Consider the following 19,635-nt stretch of genomic DNA (forward strand, 5'->3'; position numbering starts at 1 on the left):
ACAAGACACTTAGGTTACCTCCACAACTCCCCCCTCAACCCCTTTTTTGTGATGTGTCAATGATGTAGTTGTGATGTAGTTCTAGGGGTGCAGTTTGGGGGATTAGTAACTAATAAAAGTTGGGGTCTTCTTTTGTTCTGGGCTTCCATTTTGTTTCATCTGGTGGCAGGTGGGAGTCCTGTCGTGACAATCTTCAATAAAGACCAAGCCTACTGGCTGCTGTTTTGCTCTGGTATTCCTGGCTGGTGTCCTTGTTTTTTGTCCAAGGGAGCCCTTGGATTTCTCCGTTAACACAGTAAAACTGCATAACCTGCAAAGCCAACTGATTTGTAGGTGTTTGCACAGTTCTAGAGTGGTGAGGAGGACTTCAAATCTGCAAAACCAGTTTGGCACATTCTTCACCTTTTAAACTGGGGGGAGTGGAGTTCCCTTTTACTCTTAACAATTGGACAATCAGCATATGTTTGTTTGCATATGATTTTGACTATACAAACAGCAGACTGGGAAAGTGCTTTTTTAAAAAGGCACTTTCAGAAAAATAAAATCTGTACTGAACCTCTACTCCCCTCAAAACCTTTCCTTTGTATCATTTATTAAATCTCAGCATGGCTTTTTGGAGTGAGCTTCTTATTTTCTGACTTAGAACAAGGAAAAGCTGCACCTGAAGTAATCTGCCCTGAGTTAGAGACCACCAATTGAAACCAAAGATTTTCTGCTGTCCTGTTGAGATAGCTGATGAAAATAGTGTGAGTAGTAACCTTTTCAATGTAAATGGAATGTGCCTTCTAGCGGCAGCTCTGGATTACCTTTTCCATTCCTCTTTATGTCCCTTTGATTCCCTGCAGAGACAAAGCTATAATCTTTACATTCTCTATTTAGATGGAAGGTGGTGCTGGATGCAACTCCAGGTTCCTAAATAAAACTAAACCAGCACTTTTGAGGGATGATGAAAACTCCTGGCCTGCGAAGACACTCTGGAAGATAGCCTTTGGCATGCGTCGCCATACGCTATGTACCGACCAAACCTCACAGTAGGATTCAGTACCGTTAGATGAATAATCTCTGAAGTATATCATTTAATCACACACACACACACACACAAAGTGCATCCAGATTCGCAAATATTTGCATGGACTATATTAAAGCTCCCAGTATTGTGGGGGGAGGTTCAAGGAAAAATAACAACAAAGGCAAAATGTTATTTGGTATAGTCAAATGTAAAGCAACAGTATTTGATTTCCAAAACTGCAGTGGTTTTCCCAACTCAAAAATAACTTTGCATGTCAACACAATATGATGCATATCGCCTCGTTAACTATTTGTATGTTAGCATGAGATTTAATTTTATCTACTCCTGCAATTTTTAAATATTTATTGTAACCAGCTTCTGTTTATATGATGTTATTCCACTGTATGTCGGTGTTGCACCATAAACAGTGTCTGAACTGTATAAAAAAAATTAAAATTTATGAACCAAACATTATGGTTTCAAGAAACTGAATCTTTAGCTATTCATTACCTGTGACAACCTTTGCAGAAGATTTTTGCCATATAGTAACCCTGAATGTTTCATCTCAGTGCAACTACAGGTGAAACTCAGAAAAATTAGAATATCGTGGAAAAGTTCATTTATTTCAGTAATTCAACTTAAAAGGTGAAACTAATATATGAGATAGACTCATGACATGCAAAGCGAGATATGTCAAGCCTTTATTTGTTTTAATTGTGATGATCATGGCATACAACTGATGAAAACCCCAAATAAAAAATCTCAGAAAATTAGATTAAATGAAATCAGCAAAACAAGGACTGCAAATAGAGCAATATTGGACCTCTGAGAAGTAGAAGCATGCACATGTACTCAGTACTTGGTTTGGGCCCCTTTTGCATCAATTACTGCCTCAGTAATGCTATCAGCCTGTGGCACTGCTGAGGTGTTATGGAAGAGTGCAGCAGTCTACCAGGAGATTTTGGAGCACTTCATGCTTCCTTCCGCAGACGAGCTTTATGGGGATGCTGACTTCATTTTCCAGCAGGACTTTGGTACCTGTCCACACTGCCAAAAGTACCAAAACCTAGTTCAATGCCCATGGGATTATTGTGCCTGACCTGAACCCGACAGAGAATCTATGGGGCATTACCAAGAGACAGATGAGAAACATGAGACCGAGCAATGCAGAAGAGCTGAAGGCTGCTATTGAAGCATCCTGGTCTTCCATAACACCTGCATGGTTTTCATTAGCTGTACGCCATGGACATCACAATTATAACAAATAAAGGCTTGACATATCTCGCTTTGCATGTCATGAGTCTATCTCATATATTAATTTCACCTTTTAAGTTGAATTACTGAAATAAAAGAACTATGGATGGAGGCTCACAACATTATACAGGAGGCAACAACAAAAACCATCAAAATGAAAGGAAATGCAAGAAAGCAAAGTGGCTGTCCAACGAGGCCTTACAAATAGCAGGGGAGAGAAGGCAAGCAAAATGTGAGAGAGATAGTGAAAGATACAGGAAATTTGAATGTAGATTTACAAAAAATAGCAAGGAGAGACAAGAAGGTCTTCTTAAACGAGCAATGCAAAGAAATAGAGGAAAACAACAGAATGCGAAGAACCAGAGATCTGTTCAAGAAAGAGAGTTCCAGAAAGACATCTACTTCTGCTTCATTGACTATGCAAAAGCCTTTGACTGTGTCGAACACAGCAAACTATGGCAAGTTCTTAAAGAAATGGGAGTGCCTGATCACCTCATCTGTCTCCTGAGAAATCTCTATGTGGGACAAGAAGCTACAGTTAGAACTGGATATGGAACAACTGATTGGTTCAAAATTGGGAAAGGAGTATGACAAGGCTGTATATTGTCTCCCTGCTTATTTAACTTATATGCAGAATTCATCATGTGAAAGGCTGGGCTGGATGAATCCCAAGCCGGAATTAAGATTGCCGGAAGAAATATCAACAACCTCAGATATGCAGATGATACAACCTTGATGGCAGAAAGTGAGGAGGAATTAAAGAACCTTTTAATGAGGGTGAAAGAGGAAAATGCAAATATGGTTTGAAGCTCAACATCAAAAAAACTAAGATCATAGCCACTGGGCCCATCACCTCCTGGCAAATAGAAGGGGAAGAAATGGAGGCAGTGATAGGTTTTACTTTTGTGGGCTCCATGATCACTGCAGATGGTGACAGCAGTCACGAAATTAAAAGACGCCTGCTCCTTGGGAGAAAGGCAATGGCAAACCTAGACATCTTAAAAAGCAGAGACATCACCTTGCCAACAAAGGTCCGTATAGTAAAAGCCATGGTTTTCCCAGTAGTGATGTATGGAAGTGAGAGCTGGACCATAAAGAAGGTTGATCATGGAAGAATTGATGCCTTTGAATTCTGGTGCTGGAGGAGACTTTTGAGAGTCCCATGGACTGCAAGAAGATCAAACCTCTCCATTCTGAAGGAAATCAGCCCTGAGTGCTCACTGGAAGGACAGAGCGTGAAGTTGAGGCTTCAATACTTTGGCCACCTCATGAGAAGAGAAGACTCCCTGGAAAAGACCCTGATGTTGGGAAAGATGGAGGGCACAAGGAGAAGGGGGCGAAAGAGGACGAGATGGTGGGACAGTGTTCTCGGAGCTACCAGCATGAGTTTGACCAAACTGCGGGAGGCAGTGGAAGACAGGAGTGGCTGGCGTGCTCTGGTCCAGGGGGTCATGAAGAGTCGGACACGACTAAACAACAACACTGAAATAAATGAACTTTTCCACTGTAGGCTGAGCCTAGTCCATGCCAGGGAATCGTTGGCCCGCGTCCTCAGATCCAGAGAGAGAGCAAAAGAAAGCACCAGGAAAGATCCTTCTTTGGAGGAAAGCAGTTTATTCTCTGTGCACAGGAGACAGCCAGCAGAATAATTTCTGGAAGACTGACTGCCCAGAAAATACGCCTCTGCAGACTTTCTTATACCTTGAGTAGGCTCTCTCCCTCCTCCCCACGCCCTCCAGAAACTTCCCCAATCAACTGGAAAGTTTTCAACTTATTTCTTAAAATAGCATGGCATGTCTATATTGTTAGTTTTCTAAGCAGTCCTCCCTATTTTCTCTATAGTGTCTTTCTAAGCGTCCTGCATCCCCTCGTCCCGTCTCCTCCGTATGTGTCTTTTTTTATCTTGCATTCCTAAAGTAAGAAAGCGAGGCTATTCTGCAGGTCTGGCTATTTCTAGCTCAAGAAATTGACTTAGATCCAAGGTACAGAGAATATGAAGATCCTTCTTAGGTACATATGAAGATCCTTCTTAGGTACAAGGTACAAAGTATAGAAAGCAAAGGTACAAAGTATAGAAAGCAAAGGTACAAAGTATAGAAAGCAACCCTTCCCTCTCCCTTCACTACGATATTCTAATTTTCCGAGTTTCACCTGTATGCCTCAGTGAAGATCATATAGCCATCAGTTAAATATCATTGGGTGATGCATAACTTAATTCTTATTACCTTGCAACCAGAAAATCCATGAAGTGGATCAGAATGCTATCTGATACCTGCTTATATCTGACTTTAATGTGAGTTTTGTTTGTTATGCAGGGAGGGGTCACCAATTTTGGTATTTTCCCATTATTTCTCCCTTCTCCCAGCTTAAGCAGGCCTTGGATACAGCAGTAATTCTTCTTACGTATCTCTCACAGTGTAACTATAGGATTGCTCCGTCCATTTAACTAAAGTTTTAAAAATAATGGTTTAACAAATTCATTGATTTTGGGGGATGTTTTCAGATGAGAGTTTATTGCTGAATAGGTTCTCCTTACGGGCAAAACTATATTTGTAGATTCTACGCATCGTCATCAGAATGTCAGCCCATATGTCCTTTACATTTTCATGTACCACGAGAAACCTGGTAAGGGAAATATATCCCTTTTCAACACCAGAGTGAATAGGAGAAGTAGTCCTCGAAATAAGCGCGGAACTTCAGGGAGAAAGAAGAGCGGCAGCGTCCGGCGGAGCAGTGCTTCGGTCCGGCGGAGAGCCGAGGCACGCGGCTGCGGAGGAACACTCCGCCCCCTCGCAGGTGGGCGGGGCAAGGGCGGGCGGGCGAGCCGGAAGCGGAAGTGGTGTGGCGGCCGCGCTTTCTGCTGCGCGCGCGCGCCCGCCCGGCTTCCCGCCTTCCTCTTTCTTTCCGCCCGCGGCGCCATCAGGTAACAGCCCCGCAGCGAGCGCTGCTAGAGGGGCCGGGGGGGGGAGCGGGGCGGCTTCCCCGGGAAACGGCCCGGGATAGTGCAGCGGGGGCCCTCCCCCCGGGGCGCGCGGCGGGGCGGGCGGAAGTCCGCTCCCGAGGCAGCCGTTAGGCGCGCGCGGCTGAGAGCTCCTTCCGGCTTTGCTGGGGCGGGAGGCGGAGGAGGCGCCGCGCGGGTTCCTAGACCGCCCTGCCGCTCTAGGGCGCTCGGCCGGCTCCCTCTCCCGTTTCCGGCGCTGAGGGAGCCGCGAGGCCGGCGCCGCCGCGGGAGGAAGGTGAGGGGGACCCGAGGCCGAAGGGGGAGTTTGCATGTTATTCATTCGTGGCACTTGCTCCCCGCAGAAAAGCAACCCTGTTGTTTCTGTGTGTGGAATTTGAATGCAGAGTCTTCGTCCTTAGATCTCGGGAGGGTTCGCAGCATGAAATGAGAACACAAGGAGACGCAAAGCCACAACCCTCAGGCCCGGGGAGCAGGTCGGGGTTTTCTGCCCGGCCCCTCAGGGTGCCCAGGGGAGGGTCCTGGGGGAGCCCAGTCCCCGAGGCCTCTGGAGAGGAGGCAGGGACCGCCCCGCCCCCGATGGAGGGTTCGAACCCTGGCCTCTCCCAAGTCAAACACTCTGGCCACGATCCTCATCGTTATCCATATTCCTTATTACATTTCTATACCACCTTTTGTCTGAGAATCACAGAGCTGTTTACCATATAAAAAAAAACAAAGATACATAACATTTTAACAAACGAAACAATGATCCAGCCATCACCACACACACACAGGGTTTTAAAGGCCATAGCTTGTTTAATTAGCCAAAGGAGAGAAGAAGAATTAGTCTGGGGGAAGAGGAATGTTTTTGCCTGGCACCTATGGCACACTGGCTCTGATTTGGGGGCTTGGATTGCCACCTCCTGTTTTTCTGGTCTTGCCTATGTTCTATCAGCAGCAGCCTAAGCACAAAAGCACAGAGAAAATTCAAGGTGGTGAAGCTTTTCTTTTTTCCTTTGGCATGGAGTTGAGTGGCAAGTAAAACATTTCTTCCTGCTGAACTCTTCTGAGTGTTATGGTCCTGTTTAAAATACAGGGGCACGGCCTGTTTTTAAATCTTGACAACAGTGAATCCTTGCAGCTTGCCATAGTCATGCCTTGATATTTGTTTTTATTTACCACCTACAGCACATTCCTCCTGTGAAGATGTGTGTGTATACTGCATAAGAGCTGCTTGATTTGTGTGGTGCCTGGGTTTCAAAGGTATGTGTGAGTGGTTGGTCACGGGGGCCAATTTGGAACGAATGTGAACTTTTAATGCCCTTTTTAAACAAGTGGTTAAAATTAGGTAGAGTGACTGCTTTTTGTCAGTCCTAGGCAGGGCAAGAGTTTGAATTCTAAAAGAAAAGAGAGTTGTCAGTAAACACTTCAGCTGCTTAATGTCTGTAAGGCAGCTGTTAGAGACACCAGGAGCATGGGCCAGTTAAGAAAAAAAATAATGGGACTCATAGATGGGCTCCAGCTAGCTGGCCAGTCAACTCTCAAGCTTCAGAATTATTCCTTATTATCCTAAATGTGGTGAGGGCAGTTACTTAGTAGTGTGGGAAATATAGTTTATGCATGTTTAGAAATACTGTCGCTTTGATTTCTTCATCTGATCAGATTGGAGGCCTGATGTTGGGAAAGAGGTTCTGGGTCAGATTAAGTCTTGTGGCACTCTTCATATGCACCACAATGGTTGAAAAGCTAGAGTGTTTGGTTTGCATCTAAGAGACGTGAGCTCATGTCTGTTTTCAGACATGATTATACAGTGTTGCATTGGGCAAGTGGCTTTTTCTCAGTTTTCTGTTTATACCAACCTATCTTACAGGGCTTTTGTTGGGAAAACAGACTATGAATAACAACCCTTGCTACTATCCCAGAAGCTAGAGGATGCTCTCCTCTTTGCCGCCACTGCATTATGACATCATCAACCATATATAGGAGCTGCTGCTTGCCTTCTCTGAAACATAGCTTCATCTTCCAGCATTCTGAAAGCATTAGGAGATAGATCAGGAACTTCTGGTTTGTGGTGGTACGAGTGGGAAGCTTATAATGATTATGTACTATAAGTAAGGGACGCGGGTGGCGCTGTGGGCTAAAGCCTCAGCGCCTAGGGCTTGCCGATCGAAAGGTCGGCGGTTCGAATCCCCGCGGCGGGGTGCGCTCCCGCTGCTCGGTCCCAGCGCCTGCCAACCTAGCAGTTTGAAAGCACCCCCGGGGGCAAGTAGATAAATAGGTACCGCTTACCAGCGGGAAGGTAAACGGCGTTCCGTGTGCGGCTCTGGCTCGCCAGAGCAGCGTTGTCACGCTGGCCACGTGACCCGGAAGTGTCTCCGGACAGCGCTGGCCCCCGGCCAATAGATGTGAGATGGGCGCACAAACCCCAGAGTCTGTCAAGACTGGCCCGTTCGGGCAGGGGTACCTTTACCTTTACTTTACTATAAGTAAACATGAATTCATGGTGCTTGAATGTTTTGACAAGTGGGAAGCACAGGTTCACTTCTCATATCATTCCAAATTATATGCCTCTATCCTACTGAGGCAGACCAATCTTGCCCCCTACCCACCCAAGTTTCTCCATTTGGCCCCCCAGACCACTTTGGGCATACTTTCCAGCTGTACACCTGACATCATACAGGCAAAGCCCCTTTGCTCAGCTTCCAGAGCACCCAACAACCAGCTGCTTGTCAGGAACACCTGACAAGTGGCTGTGCAAAGCAGGATTAAACTTATCAGCTGATGCAAAGATCCTGCTTGGCCCAGGTATGTAAGAGAGCTCCCTGCAGAAAACCTGCTTCGTTTGGCTGTGCCTTCAAAGCAGAGATGTGATACATATGTGCCCTGAAATTTAAGAGGTTGCACCCTATGATATTTCTACGCTGAACTTAGATATGTGCAAGGTAGGTACAGTGACTGCTCACAACACCACTTGATAATGCATTCTTCGTTGATTTGCTATGCTAAGGTAGTAGCCGTTTTGCAGTCTTATCAGCACAGTCTGTTTCTTTGGGGCTTAATCAGTCTCAAGAATTTACTCAAGTTACTTCCCAGTACCTGAGTAAATTTAAATTTCCAAAGCAAGGAATAATTGCTACCAACAGTTATTACTGTTGTGAATGGTCACTGTACACACTTGCATATTGCATTTTGCATCTCATGCTCGTCTTGTGCTAATGTTAACATTGGGTGATAAGCAGCTATGACTTGCTGCTTGTGCAACTGACTTATTGCACAGTTTAGATTTCCTTGTCTACCCAAAAACCTTTTACAGAGGATCAAGGGACACTCTGGAGCAGATGGTATCACAGGGGACTTTGAGGGACGGCAGGTAAAGGGGACATTCTGTTGCATCCACCTGCCTATTATTGAATGTTGCCTATTCTTTCCCCCCATGCATCTTTTTCAGTCAACTGACACACTAAATGCTTCAGCTGACTAATTCTTGATTGTTAGTCTGCTGTTAGAGAAACCAGGAAAAGGCCCACAAAAAAGTAGACAGCTATAGGCTTTTGCTGACTTAAAGCACATTTCATGAGCTACATAAAGGCCTAATTTGAATGATTGTTTGAGGCATCTCAAACAGTTGGCTGTTCAAGACCTTTATGTAGTTGAAGAAGTGGGTGTTTAATTCCACCAAAGTTTATGCCATGATAAGGTGCCACAAAACTTGGGATTGTAATTAACATAGTGCTAAAGAGATAGTATTGTCAGCTGAAGTATTTCTTCTTGCCTGATGGATCTCCTCTCTCTTCCCCCTGCATGCTGCTATGGGGATTTTCCTGATCCTCCAGAGCATCTTTGGGAAGTGTACACTGTGGCAGGAGAGTGGGAAAGCCCCATTGCGCTAGCAGGTATCATTGTGCTGGCTTCTGCTAGTGCAACAGTTTAGTTGAATGCAGCCCTTTGTTTTGGTGGGGAAATTTTAATCTTCATAGTGCCTGGAATTTGGTTTCCTTAGTGTCTGATAAGCAGGGAAGATAAAAGTAAATATGTTGTAGGTGTTAATAATTCAGTCCGTAAAAATAATGGAAAATATTCCTGAATGATACTAAACATTATTATTCTATATGGGATGAAAATGTTGAACTAGATCCGTGATGGCTAACCAACAAGAGTCCAAGAAGTAAATTCTAACTTGTGAAAAGTACCATGTAAGCATAAAATTGGGTACATATGCAGTAGCTACCTTCTCCCAATGACTTGCTGTGCATTTGCTTCAAATATACTGAGCCAGCGGACAAGTGGGAGTATAAATCTAATGCATTCATAGCTGGACCACTACGTGTCTCCAAGTGTGCCACAAACATCCCTTTTCCAAACCTAAAATACTATGTAAAGGAGGAAGTAGTATTTCAACAATGTGATGTTTTCATATACCATCAAAAGTAGCAAGTGACTGAAACTGTAAATTTGTTTTAATTCTATATTGAAACTCTTAATGAACTATTTCTGTGGGAAATGTTGGTGCCTGTGTAGGTTCAACAGATCAGGAAACAGACAGGCAACTGGGGAACACCTTGAGATACATAAAGCAACATTCTTTTATGGATGAAATGGTTTACATTTGTCAGAATCTGATTACCGTATTTTGCGCCCCATAAGACACTCCGGCCCATAAGACGCACCTAGGGTTGCTCCCGAGGGTTGCGCAGAGCTTCCTGAAGCCTGGAGAGCGAGAGGGGTCGGTACGCACCGACCCCCCTCGCTCTCCAGGCTTCAGCGAAAGCCTGCATTCGCCCCATAAGACGGAGGCACATTTCCCCTTCATTTTTGGAGGGGGAAAAGTGCGTCTTATGGGGCGAAAAATACGGTACTCTTTTTGTGACTTATTTAATTTTAACACTAAGGCATTACATAATGAACCATTTAGTGCATTTTAGTTTTTTTAAAAATCCATCACAAGTCACTGAATTATTATGTAGTGTCTGGTAATGCAAGTTGCTTGCCACCTATTTAAAAACCACTAGATGTGAAGCATGGCTGATTACTCTTGTTTGTTCTAATACAGTAGTGCTGTACAATGGCTAAGAGAGTAGCAGAAAAGGAGCTGACTGACAGGAACTGGGATCAAGAAGAAGAAACTGAAGAGGTAAGGAAGGTCAGATGCTTTTATTAGAAATAAAATTGAAATAGTTGCTAGAATCAATAGGAAGATCATGGAAAACAAAATGATTGCATTTTATTACTATGTTGGCACTGTATCGCAAGCTAAAAATAAAAAGAACAGATTATACCAGGTAAGCGGATTCTCCCTTGTAACTTTCATAGATCTATGGGCAACAATTAATTGCAATCACATTCATGTAGCTAGTATAGGGGCTGGCTCATTCACAAGGCAAGTGATCCACAGGCTGCAATGGCTGCAGCACACCTCTTGGAGGCTGGACCTGCTGCCTCCTTGGCAGCTCCCCCACCCCCACCCTGCAGTGCTATCTCTACAGCAACATCTCAGCAGATAGGAGGCACTGCTTTTCTCCTCTCACCCCTAGGGAGGAAATGGCAGGAGCTGCCTTCTGGGGTCATCACCTCCCCCTTTACATCCTTTGATTCCAACTTCAGCTCTCAAGTAAGGTTGATTTGATTCCTCTCCTGGTTCCCAGTCTCTCTTGTTCCTGATGTAGATCTGCATTCACTCCTTCTTCCCTGGTGGGGAGGGGCACCATTTCACGGTTTGCCTCAGGTGCCAAAATGTATTGGGCAGGCCCTGGATGGTTTTGTCAGTTATATGCAACGGATGTGTTTTGCCTAAGAGTTGCAGTGTCAAGATTACATTTTGTGTAGTGAAAATCAAGGCTGTTATTCTAGTCCTTTGGCAAATGAGTGCAACAGAAAAAAGCTTAGAGGTCCTGGGGTGTTTGTGGTGCTAGGCTTTTCAGTAATGGCCCATCTCAGAGCATCATTAAACCTTTTCACATCTTTGCAAATGGAATGCACTTCCTGAAATTCAAAATGCCAATAACCAAAGCTGTTTCTAGTCTTCCTTAGCAGCTACTGCCTACATTTCCATAAATCTGTTTTATTGGATTAGAAAACTTCATCATCTCAAAGGCCATAAGTGAAACCTAATGCCATTTAAATTAGTTCAGATTTTTTCCTTTGACCTTAACTGTACATGAGTTGTGTCATATGTTGTATCAGCAACCTAATAACTTCATGAATGTATTCAATTTTGGCTTCTTGTTTCCGGTGCTCCAGGAATGGAGTTTCTCCCAACACTGTGTGAGAGAGACAGATGGAGATAATCAGATAATGATGGGAGAATTTCATTATCTGTTTTCCTCTTTGGTTGGAAGAGGGACCAAGCTCTCACCCGCGGTTTGCCTGGCGGTCTGGCACTTGCTTCCCCATGGAATGCAAGGGCAGGCAAAGGCACTGGGTGCAGGGAGTACTCTGGCTGCCACAAACTCACCCCCCCCCATCCCGTTCCTGGTTATCCTGTTAATTGGGCTTTAATTGGAGCAAACTACAGGACAGAGACGATGAGATAAGAAACTGAAAACAACCCAGCTACAAAGATGTAAAAGGTTTGGACTGAGAGCGGATTTCTGAGAGCAAAGAGCCTTCTCGGTAGTAGTGCCTGCCCTGTGGAACTCCCTCCCAGCAGTTGTCAAGGCAATAAACAACTATTTTACTTTTAAAAGACAACTGAAGGCGGCCCTGTTTAGGGAAGTTTTTAATGTCTGATGCTGTATTGTTTTTAATATTCGGTTGGAAGCTGCCCAGAGTGGCTGGGGAAACCCAGCCAGATGGGCAGGGTATAAATAATATTATTATTATTATACCCTAAATCAGTTAGGATCCAATTTGGCATGTTCGATCCAATTTGGCATGTTCTGACATATTTAATGTGTTGATTTTACTTAGTTTTACTTATTTCACAAGTTTTCCTAGTATCCCATAGTAGTTGCAATGAAAAATTTCATTAGGAAAAAAAGGCATTGAAGCACACAATATATTTTAAATGCTATATTCAAGCAGAAACCTGTTAAGTATATTGACATAATTTTTTATGTTATAAAGGTGGAAATTATTTGACTTGCTATTGACGCAAATTTGGGAATGTTTCTTGATAAAGCAGGGCTTACAGAGTCTAAATATTTTTGTAGCAGTCAAGTGATAAGCCCTTTATCGACAAAAGATTCACAAGTAGTTTTTGTAAAATGCTATTATTAAAGCTGAATATACAATGTCTATTTGCTTATTATAAAATGTTGAGCCTTATAGTGTTAAAAGTGAGTGTGTATTTTGAAGTTTTGTAATACAAGGGAATCAAGAAGCAATTTTCTGTGTGCAAGTGGAACCATGTTTGTTCTAAGAATATAATATTCCTTGCAGGTGGGAACGTTCTCAGTGGCCAGTGAAGAGGTTTTAAAGAACAGAGCAATTAAGAAGGCAAAGCGTAGAAATGTGGGGTTTGAGGTACATAAATGCACTAATTTTATAATAAATGTCTGATTCTTGGTCCAACCATTTGTATTGCCAAAAATGCACAGGTAATTGTTTCTTATGTGGAAAGTACTGTAAATAATGATGCACAAATTCAGCCAAGTATTGAAATGGCTGAAGGTTGTTTTGACGAAATATAACATTCCCTGTTTGAAGTGAACTACACCTAGGAAATTCATATTGTGTGAAATGTCCCCAAAGGAGAAGCAGAATGTTGAAAACAGTTGGAGGAAGACAAGAGTGATAGAATACTTTCCATATTTATTTCACCACTCTTTCCAGGAGCCAGACAGTTGCAGTTGGAGTTGCAGATGTTTGCAGTTTTCAGTTTGTCTGTTAAAAGCGATTTTATTGCTGGTGAATTCCATACTGATTGCATTCACATGACACAGCAAGCCAAACTGATTTACCAGGATCTCACAAATGTACAGGCTCACAGAAAGGAGCCTGCAGCCACGTTGTTCCTCCATGGTCTTTTTACTGCCACACTGAGCTAAGCCGAAGTTTGGCTTAGTTTGTCATGTGAACCAGGACTCATGATTAAGGTCTCACCTTGCATGTGAAGCCAAGCCTTTGCTTGTTAATGTGTGTGTTACTGTTGATTGCTCTCTATATTGAAGGGTGGGGGTAGCCCTTCAGCTGGCTCAGGACTAAGTGATTACTCTGAGCGCTCAGGTTTTGTCCACATGGGTTGGGTTTTCTTTAATCAGAAGATACCATTTGTCTTGTGATAGTGAATCTAATTTCACAATGGCGCAACATATATTGGCTGGTCCACACATACATGTACACTTCATTGGTACCCATGGGTTAAAGGCAAGTCAAATGTCTGAACTATCTTCATGGAAAAGATTCTTAATGTTCGGTGATAAGAACATTCCATACTTAGTTTCCAGTGATGTCTGGAATGATAATTTCATCATTTGATGAATATGTGTGTGAGAATCAGACAGGGACCAAATATAATATGTCCTGTAGAATATTTACCTTGAATAAGGGAAGCAAAGATTTTGTATGGGTGGACATTAACATAATCATACTGATGGGACTTTGTGGGGATACAGCTGAAAAGTGAGATATCTGTTTTACATCTCTTTCAGGCTGAGAGTGGTGGAGCTTTTAAAGGTTTTAAAGGTTTCGTTTTGCCGTCTGGAGGTGGAGGATTTTCTGGCTTTGGCAATGGCACCGGAACAAAGCCTTTAGGGGGGCTATCCAATGGCGGCGGCGGCATTGCAAATAGCTCATCGTTCACCAATTTAAAGACTGCTGCTGAAACAACTACTACATTTAGTAAGTTCACCAGTAAAATTTTCTCATCAGACGATACTTGTAAAAATGCTTTTAATGATATTAAGGGAGCTGAAAGGTTTGTGTAAGCATGTGTCACATCCAGCCCTCATATCAACAAGCATATAGATGGAGGTGATCATCCACTTGACATTGTGTGCTTCAAAAAGCTGTTGGGCAAAAAAAAAATCACATATCCATGCATGGTTAAATATGAGCCAAACATTCTAGCTGTTCAGTATATAAATCACTTACATAAGCTGATTATTTACCTATTGTTCATTTATCACATCTTTAAAGTTGCACTATTTCCCCCCACATTCCCCCCTCAAGAGATCTGCACATATATGAACATACCAATTACTACATATTTTTGTTTCTGTCCCCAAGGCTATTTAGGTTGTGTTAGAAAGTAGCTAAGTGTTCATAGGCATCTATATCTGGATATATTGTATATATTTTATTATACACACATATACTCATTATATTTTACCATTATTAAGTTAAATTATAATATATTATTGTAATAGCACATTATAGCATGGAGCATATATATTTTTCTTGTTATGTGTTGCCTAGGAGCACGTAAGGATTTATAGTGTCATTCATTTTTTCATTTCAGTAAGTTATGAAGAAGGCTGGTCTGTCCTACCCTGAATACATTACTCATTTAGACCATTTGTGCAGTGTCCAAGTTCCTTATGAGCTCAGTCTTCCACCTTTGGTATCTCTTGACTTTTTCCATGCTTGCTCTGCTATCATAGTGCTGCAATAAATGAATGATAATTTCTTCATCTTCTTGAACAACTACTTCCTTCACATTTAAAATTGATACATTTATATCAAATGACCCATTAAAAGTTCTAAGTTGGGCAAAACATTTTAATTTCACCTAATTGCTCTTGGAGCTTGAACTGACACTGGCTGGTTGGCAATGAGACCTTGGGGTCGTAGTGGATACATTAACAAATATATTGACCCCAATATCATGATGGAACAGAGCTCTGGTTCCCAGTCTCACGATGGTACAGCTATCCAGATAGATAGATAGATATAGATATATTTTAAAAATTGGCATTACCGGGAACAAATCAGTAGAACAAATTCAGTAAATAGATTGGGGGGGGGATGCATTCTAGAAATGGGTTCAGGTTAGGTTTATGTATGCATACAACATTGTAAAGAAAGTTCATAAAATGCTCTTCTTTCTAATAGGTTCTGTGGTGTCCAGTGGTTCAGTGAATAATACTGTAACTGAGAAAAAACCTGTAAGTGTGGAAGCAAATGGTGAGAGCCAGCAGCCCTTGTCCTCTGGATTCACTGAGAACAAAGCATGCAGCCCTGATGCTTATCATAAACAGTTAGCTGCTCTAAATTGTTCGGTGCGTGACTGGATAGTAAAACATGTAAATGCCAATCCACTCTGTGACCTGTCGCCGATTTTCCGAGACTATGAGAAATATTTAGCTGAGATAGAGCAACGTGGAATGAGTAGTGACAGCGGTTCTGAAAGTGACAGTAACAAGACAGTTGGAAATCAGCCTGGGTCTGCATTTGGGAGTCCAAATCTTCAGCAGAGTTCAACGTTTTTCTTCAATAGCAACAAATCTGAGAATGCATCAGGAAAGAAAACAGAAATGGAAAAGAAAACGGAACCAAAACTAGGGTCTATGTCAACTGTCTCCTTTACTTTTAGCAAGAGCGTAGACAACTCTGGTCTGAATTCTGGTGCATTACCTAGTTTCTCATTCTCTCCTGGAAGTGCAAGTTTATTTGGAAAAGATACAAGCCAAGGCAAGGTTGTTTCTTCATTTTCCAGCAAAGCACTAGATATTCAGACAGAAAGTGGTGGCAGTGAAGATAAAGGTAAACGTTTATTGTTTTATTGTTTTAGAAGTTGAGAAATGGGATTCAGTCCCATGTTTCATTGAAATCTGGTGAGCTTCCTGCTGATATGCAGAATTGGACCCCCTAGAAATCTGTTTCTCATACCAGAGGACTCTAGGTAAGGGTGTCACTGAGGATTACAAATAATAGCTGGCTGCCCAGGCCAGCTAAAACTTATGGATCCCTGCAGGAATGCCTTTTAGTATTGGGTGACTTTGAATAGAATGTGGTGCTTTACTAGCAATCTGCGCTGCTTTTTTCTACTTTGAAACTTCCATAACAAATGTTTGTAGGTGAAATTATTGAAAGCCCTGCTTTGGTTCCCCTTCCATTTAAATAACCTTAACTATAGATTGGGTTAAGCAGGGGTTGGGGGATAGGAAAAGGGTAAGAGCACCTCCACTGCCCTGTCACATGATGATGATGGTAATTTTAATTAAAAAATAAATAATTGATAATAATAATTATTTATATCCTGCCCATCTGGCTGGATTTCCCCAGCCACACTGCGGCTTCCAACAAAATATTAAAAATACAATAAAAAAATCAGACATTAAAAACTTCCATAAACAGGGCTGCCTTCAGATGTCTTCTAAAAGTCAGATAGTTGGTGTGTTATTTATTACAAAGAATCTCTCTCTCTCTCTATATATATATATATAAACCTTTTTGTTATTTACTTTATGGCAATTAGGAAAAAATAAAATAAGTGTTTAAAGTTACAATTCAAGTAGATAATTTTAATCAAGAGTGTTCTTTAAGAAATGTAGAAAGCTTATAAGCCATATTTTAATGTTCAAGGCTTATAAATGTAAGTGTTGAAGTAGAAGGGAAATGCAGCAGTGTTAGTGCTAATCAGCACAGCTTAAAATATATTCTAATATCCAGGGGTTGGCATGGAAGGTTTACCTCCCCTGGGCCAGTTCACTCCAGTGGAGGTCCCTCCGTGGGCCAGATTGCGTGAGCACGTGTGCCCACAATTTCCGGCGTCTGCGCATGCACAGACGCGATTTCTGGCGCCGCGGAAGCAAGTCCCTGCAGCGGTTTAGTGCAGCACGCAGGGACTTGCTGAGCAGGTGGCTCGGTTCAGGGGCAGCTCGTGGGCCGGTTAAACGACCCTTGTGGCCGATGGGCCTTAGGTTGCCGACCCCTGCGAATATCTGTAACTTCTTTCTCTCTAGCACATTGTTTGAAGATTTTTTAGAAATATATTTTATACTGATGACATACTGTGATCTTCCTCACATGCAGCCAGAAGCTGACCCGTGGTTTGGCTTAGTGTTCTGGCCGAACCTTGAGCTCATGGTTTGCTTTCCCCAAACAAGCAATGGTGAGTGGTAAGCCAGAAAGAGACCTTGGTTTCAGGTGACAGCTGCCTGGGTGGGGCAAGGCCAGCCATGAGCCCAGGTTGGGCTGCAACGCCAAGCCATGGTTTAGCTGCTGTTTGTGGAGCAAGGGAGGAAAAGCAAAGCAGTCGTGAGTTGCTCCTTGTCAAGCCATAGTTTGGCTTTATGCCATGTGAACCAGGTAGCTGTATCTGATATCTAATATCCCCATGTATTTTTAAAACATCAAAAGATTTTTATGTACTGCAGTGTCTTTTCTTGTATATACGTAACACTTACCTGAAATTATTCTTCCTACAGGGGGTGATGAAGAAGATGAGGAGCCACCAAAGGCAGTAGTGAATGAAATAAAGGAAGATGATGCCTTCTACTCAAAGAAGTGAGTTGTGTTCTTTGATACTATTACCACGATCATGCTCTTACTGCAGAGAGTTCAGTATGTTTCCCCCCCTAATTTTGTATGTGTGAGTAAAAGTCTTTAGCAGTTTATAGTGCATTACAACTACAAACTAAACGAAATTTCTTTTGCCCAAGCTATTTTGTATCTCTTTATACTACTGGAGTTCAAACTTTGATAATTCCAGGGGGTACAAGTTACAGGTTGCCTCTGTTTTGGCACAGAGTGACTCAAAGAACTGCTTAGTTTTGTCTCACCCAAAGACCTGCAGTCTTTTTGTCAGAAGCTCATTTTAAAACACTCTAAAGTTTAAAGGCAGTTTTATGTGCAGCTGGGGGGCTGCTGTTTCTCAGAGTAAATCTGAGGCCCCCTTGAGCTCATGGTTCTTTAAATCTTGGCCATTATTTTTGGTATACTCTGGAAGATTCTAACAAATAGTTTTATCATGTTGCAAAGACTTCTTTTCTGGAAGGACTATTTATATAGCTATTAGTCTGGCTAGTTCCAGCCTGAGTTTAAATGTATTATTTGTTTCCATGCTGGTGTTTGCCACATACAAGCTATTTGGAAGCTTTTATTCACCTTTCACATTCATGCATGTTCTGTAAAATGAATCTTGTCTATGTTTCCTTTTTTCAGGTGCAAAGTTTTTTACAAGAAAGATAATGAATTTAAAGAAAAAGGTATAGGAACGCTACACTTAAAACATGCAGGAAATCAGAAGATTCAGCTATTAGTACGGGCAGATACCAACTTAGGTACGTTATTATTATTATTAGTTCAGTAAACTTCCAAGCCACTGCTAAGTCAAAGGCTACTGGCTTCTTTCAAATAATTAAGATATTTATGATGGTCCTTTTTTGCTCTCATGCCTACAACTGTGTAGAATTTTACACATAAGTAAACAACAGGCACATCTAGCAGTGGCTGTGATTTGTGTCCCAAGTTGGGTGTGTGCAGTTGCTAGCACATAGTTGGATGACTTCACAAATTATTTGTGTTTGGAATCTTGATGCAAACCTGCCCTGACAGCCGTTACTGCAAGTTTGGCTTATCCACCATGTAGTGTTTGGCCACTGGATCTCAGGAATTGGTTTTTCTTTTTTAATTGCTAAGTATTAACACAATGAGATCTTGCCCATTTTTAGGAATAGTAGCTAATGTGGTGAGGAAATGAGTTGAGGAAATAATGGCGGCTTGTACGTCAGTAACAGAGCCCAAGCTTTTTCCAGATAAAAACATCTTTTTTAGCAAGGAGCTGTGGCTGAGACCTTGAGAGAACCACTGTCAGGTGGAACAGCCTCTGGTTGGCTAGGTGGATCAGTAACACCTGATTTTCTCATACCTCAGGTCACCATACTACTACCTAGACATTCATATTTTGTATTTATTTTTCTCTTTTCCCAACTTCCACTCTGTTGCAGGCAACATATTGCTGAACATTTTGGTGCCTCCTAAGATGCCATGCTCCAGAACAGGGAAGAACAACGTGCTCATTGTCTGTGTTCCAAATCCACCCATTGATGAGAAGAATGCTACAGTCCCTGTTCCTATATTGATAAGAGTGAAAACAAGTCAGGATGCAGATGAGTTGCACAAAATTTTACTGGAGAAGAAGGAGGTCTAAAAATCTGGGCTGTTGAAAATTACAGACGAAACTTGCCAAACTGCTGCTGCTCATTTCCCCTCTCTTGACTCTGCTAGTAACTTTTTAAACCACTTCTGACATTCTAAGGACTGTTTAGGAACTCTGAAGAGCTTTGGTGAGGGAAAGAAACTAAGATGGCCAATAAAAGCTTTTAACTTGACACAAGAGTCAATTCTTCCTCCCTTCTAATTTGAATATCTAATGCATGAACCATATTTGAAGAAAACTTGCATATCAAAAAATAAACATTTTTATTATACAGAATAAAACTGATTTATACTCAAATGGTGTAAAATACTACACCGGAAATTGTGTAGGAAGAATTTTGTGTGGGTGGAAAGAAATTTGACAGACTTCTTTATCTTGCATCCAAGTTTG

General features: G+C 42.2%; 1 protein-coding gene across 18 annotated transcripts; it reads left to right on the top strand.

Moving 5' to 3' along the window:
* Positions 1-5,036: 5,036 nt before the first annotated feature.
* On the top strand, positions 5,037-19,422 carry NUP50 (nucleoporin 50). Of its 18 annotated transcripts, none has more exons than XM_082223201.1 (10): positions 5,037-5,186; positions 6,393-6,467; positions 7,075-7,284; positions 10,255-10,344; positions 12,582-12,665; positions 13,793-13,982; positions 15,195-15,845; positions 17,513-17,591; positions 18,249-18,367; positions 19,034-19,422. In XM_082223201.1, exons 4-10 carry the CDS (start codon positions 10,267-10,269, stop codon positions 19,234-19,236), a joined length of 1,404 nt encoding a protein of 467 aa, XP_082079327.1. In that variant the 5' UTR covers positions 5,037-5,186; positions 6,393-6,467; positions 7,075-7,284; positions 10,255-10,266; the 3' UTR covers positions 19,237-19,422. The 18 variants fall into 18 exon arrangements, with proteins under 18 accessions (XP_082079327.1, XP_082079326.1, XP_082079315.1 ...); XM_082223200.1 differs by having other exon boundaries at positions 7,075-7,278; XM_082223189.1 differs by having other exon boundaries at positions 7,075-7,268.
* Positions 19,423-19,635: the final 213 nt, after the last annotated feature.

The sequence above is a fragment of the Podarcis vaucheri genome (genome assembly GCF_965113315.1).
Source record: "Podarcis vaucheri genome assembly, chromosome: 5".
Classification (NCBI taxonomy): domain Eukaryota; kingdom Metazoa; phylum Chordata; class Lepidosauria; order Squamata; family Lacertidae; genus Podarcis; species Podarcis vaucheri.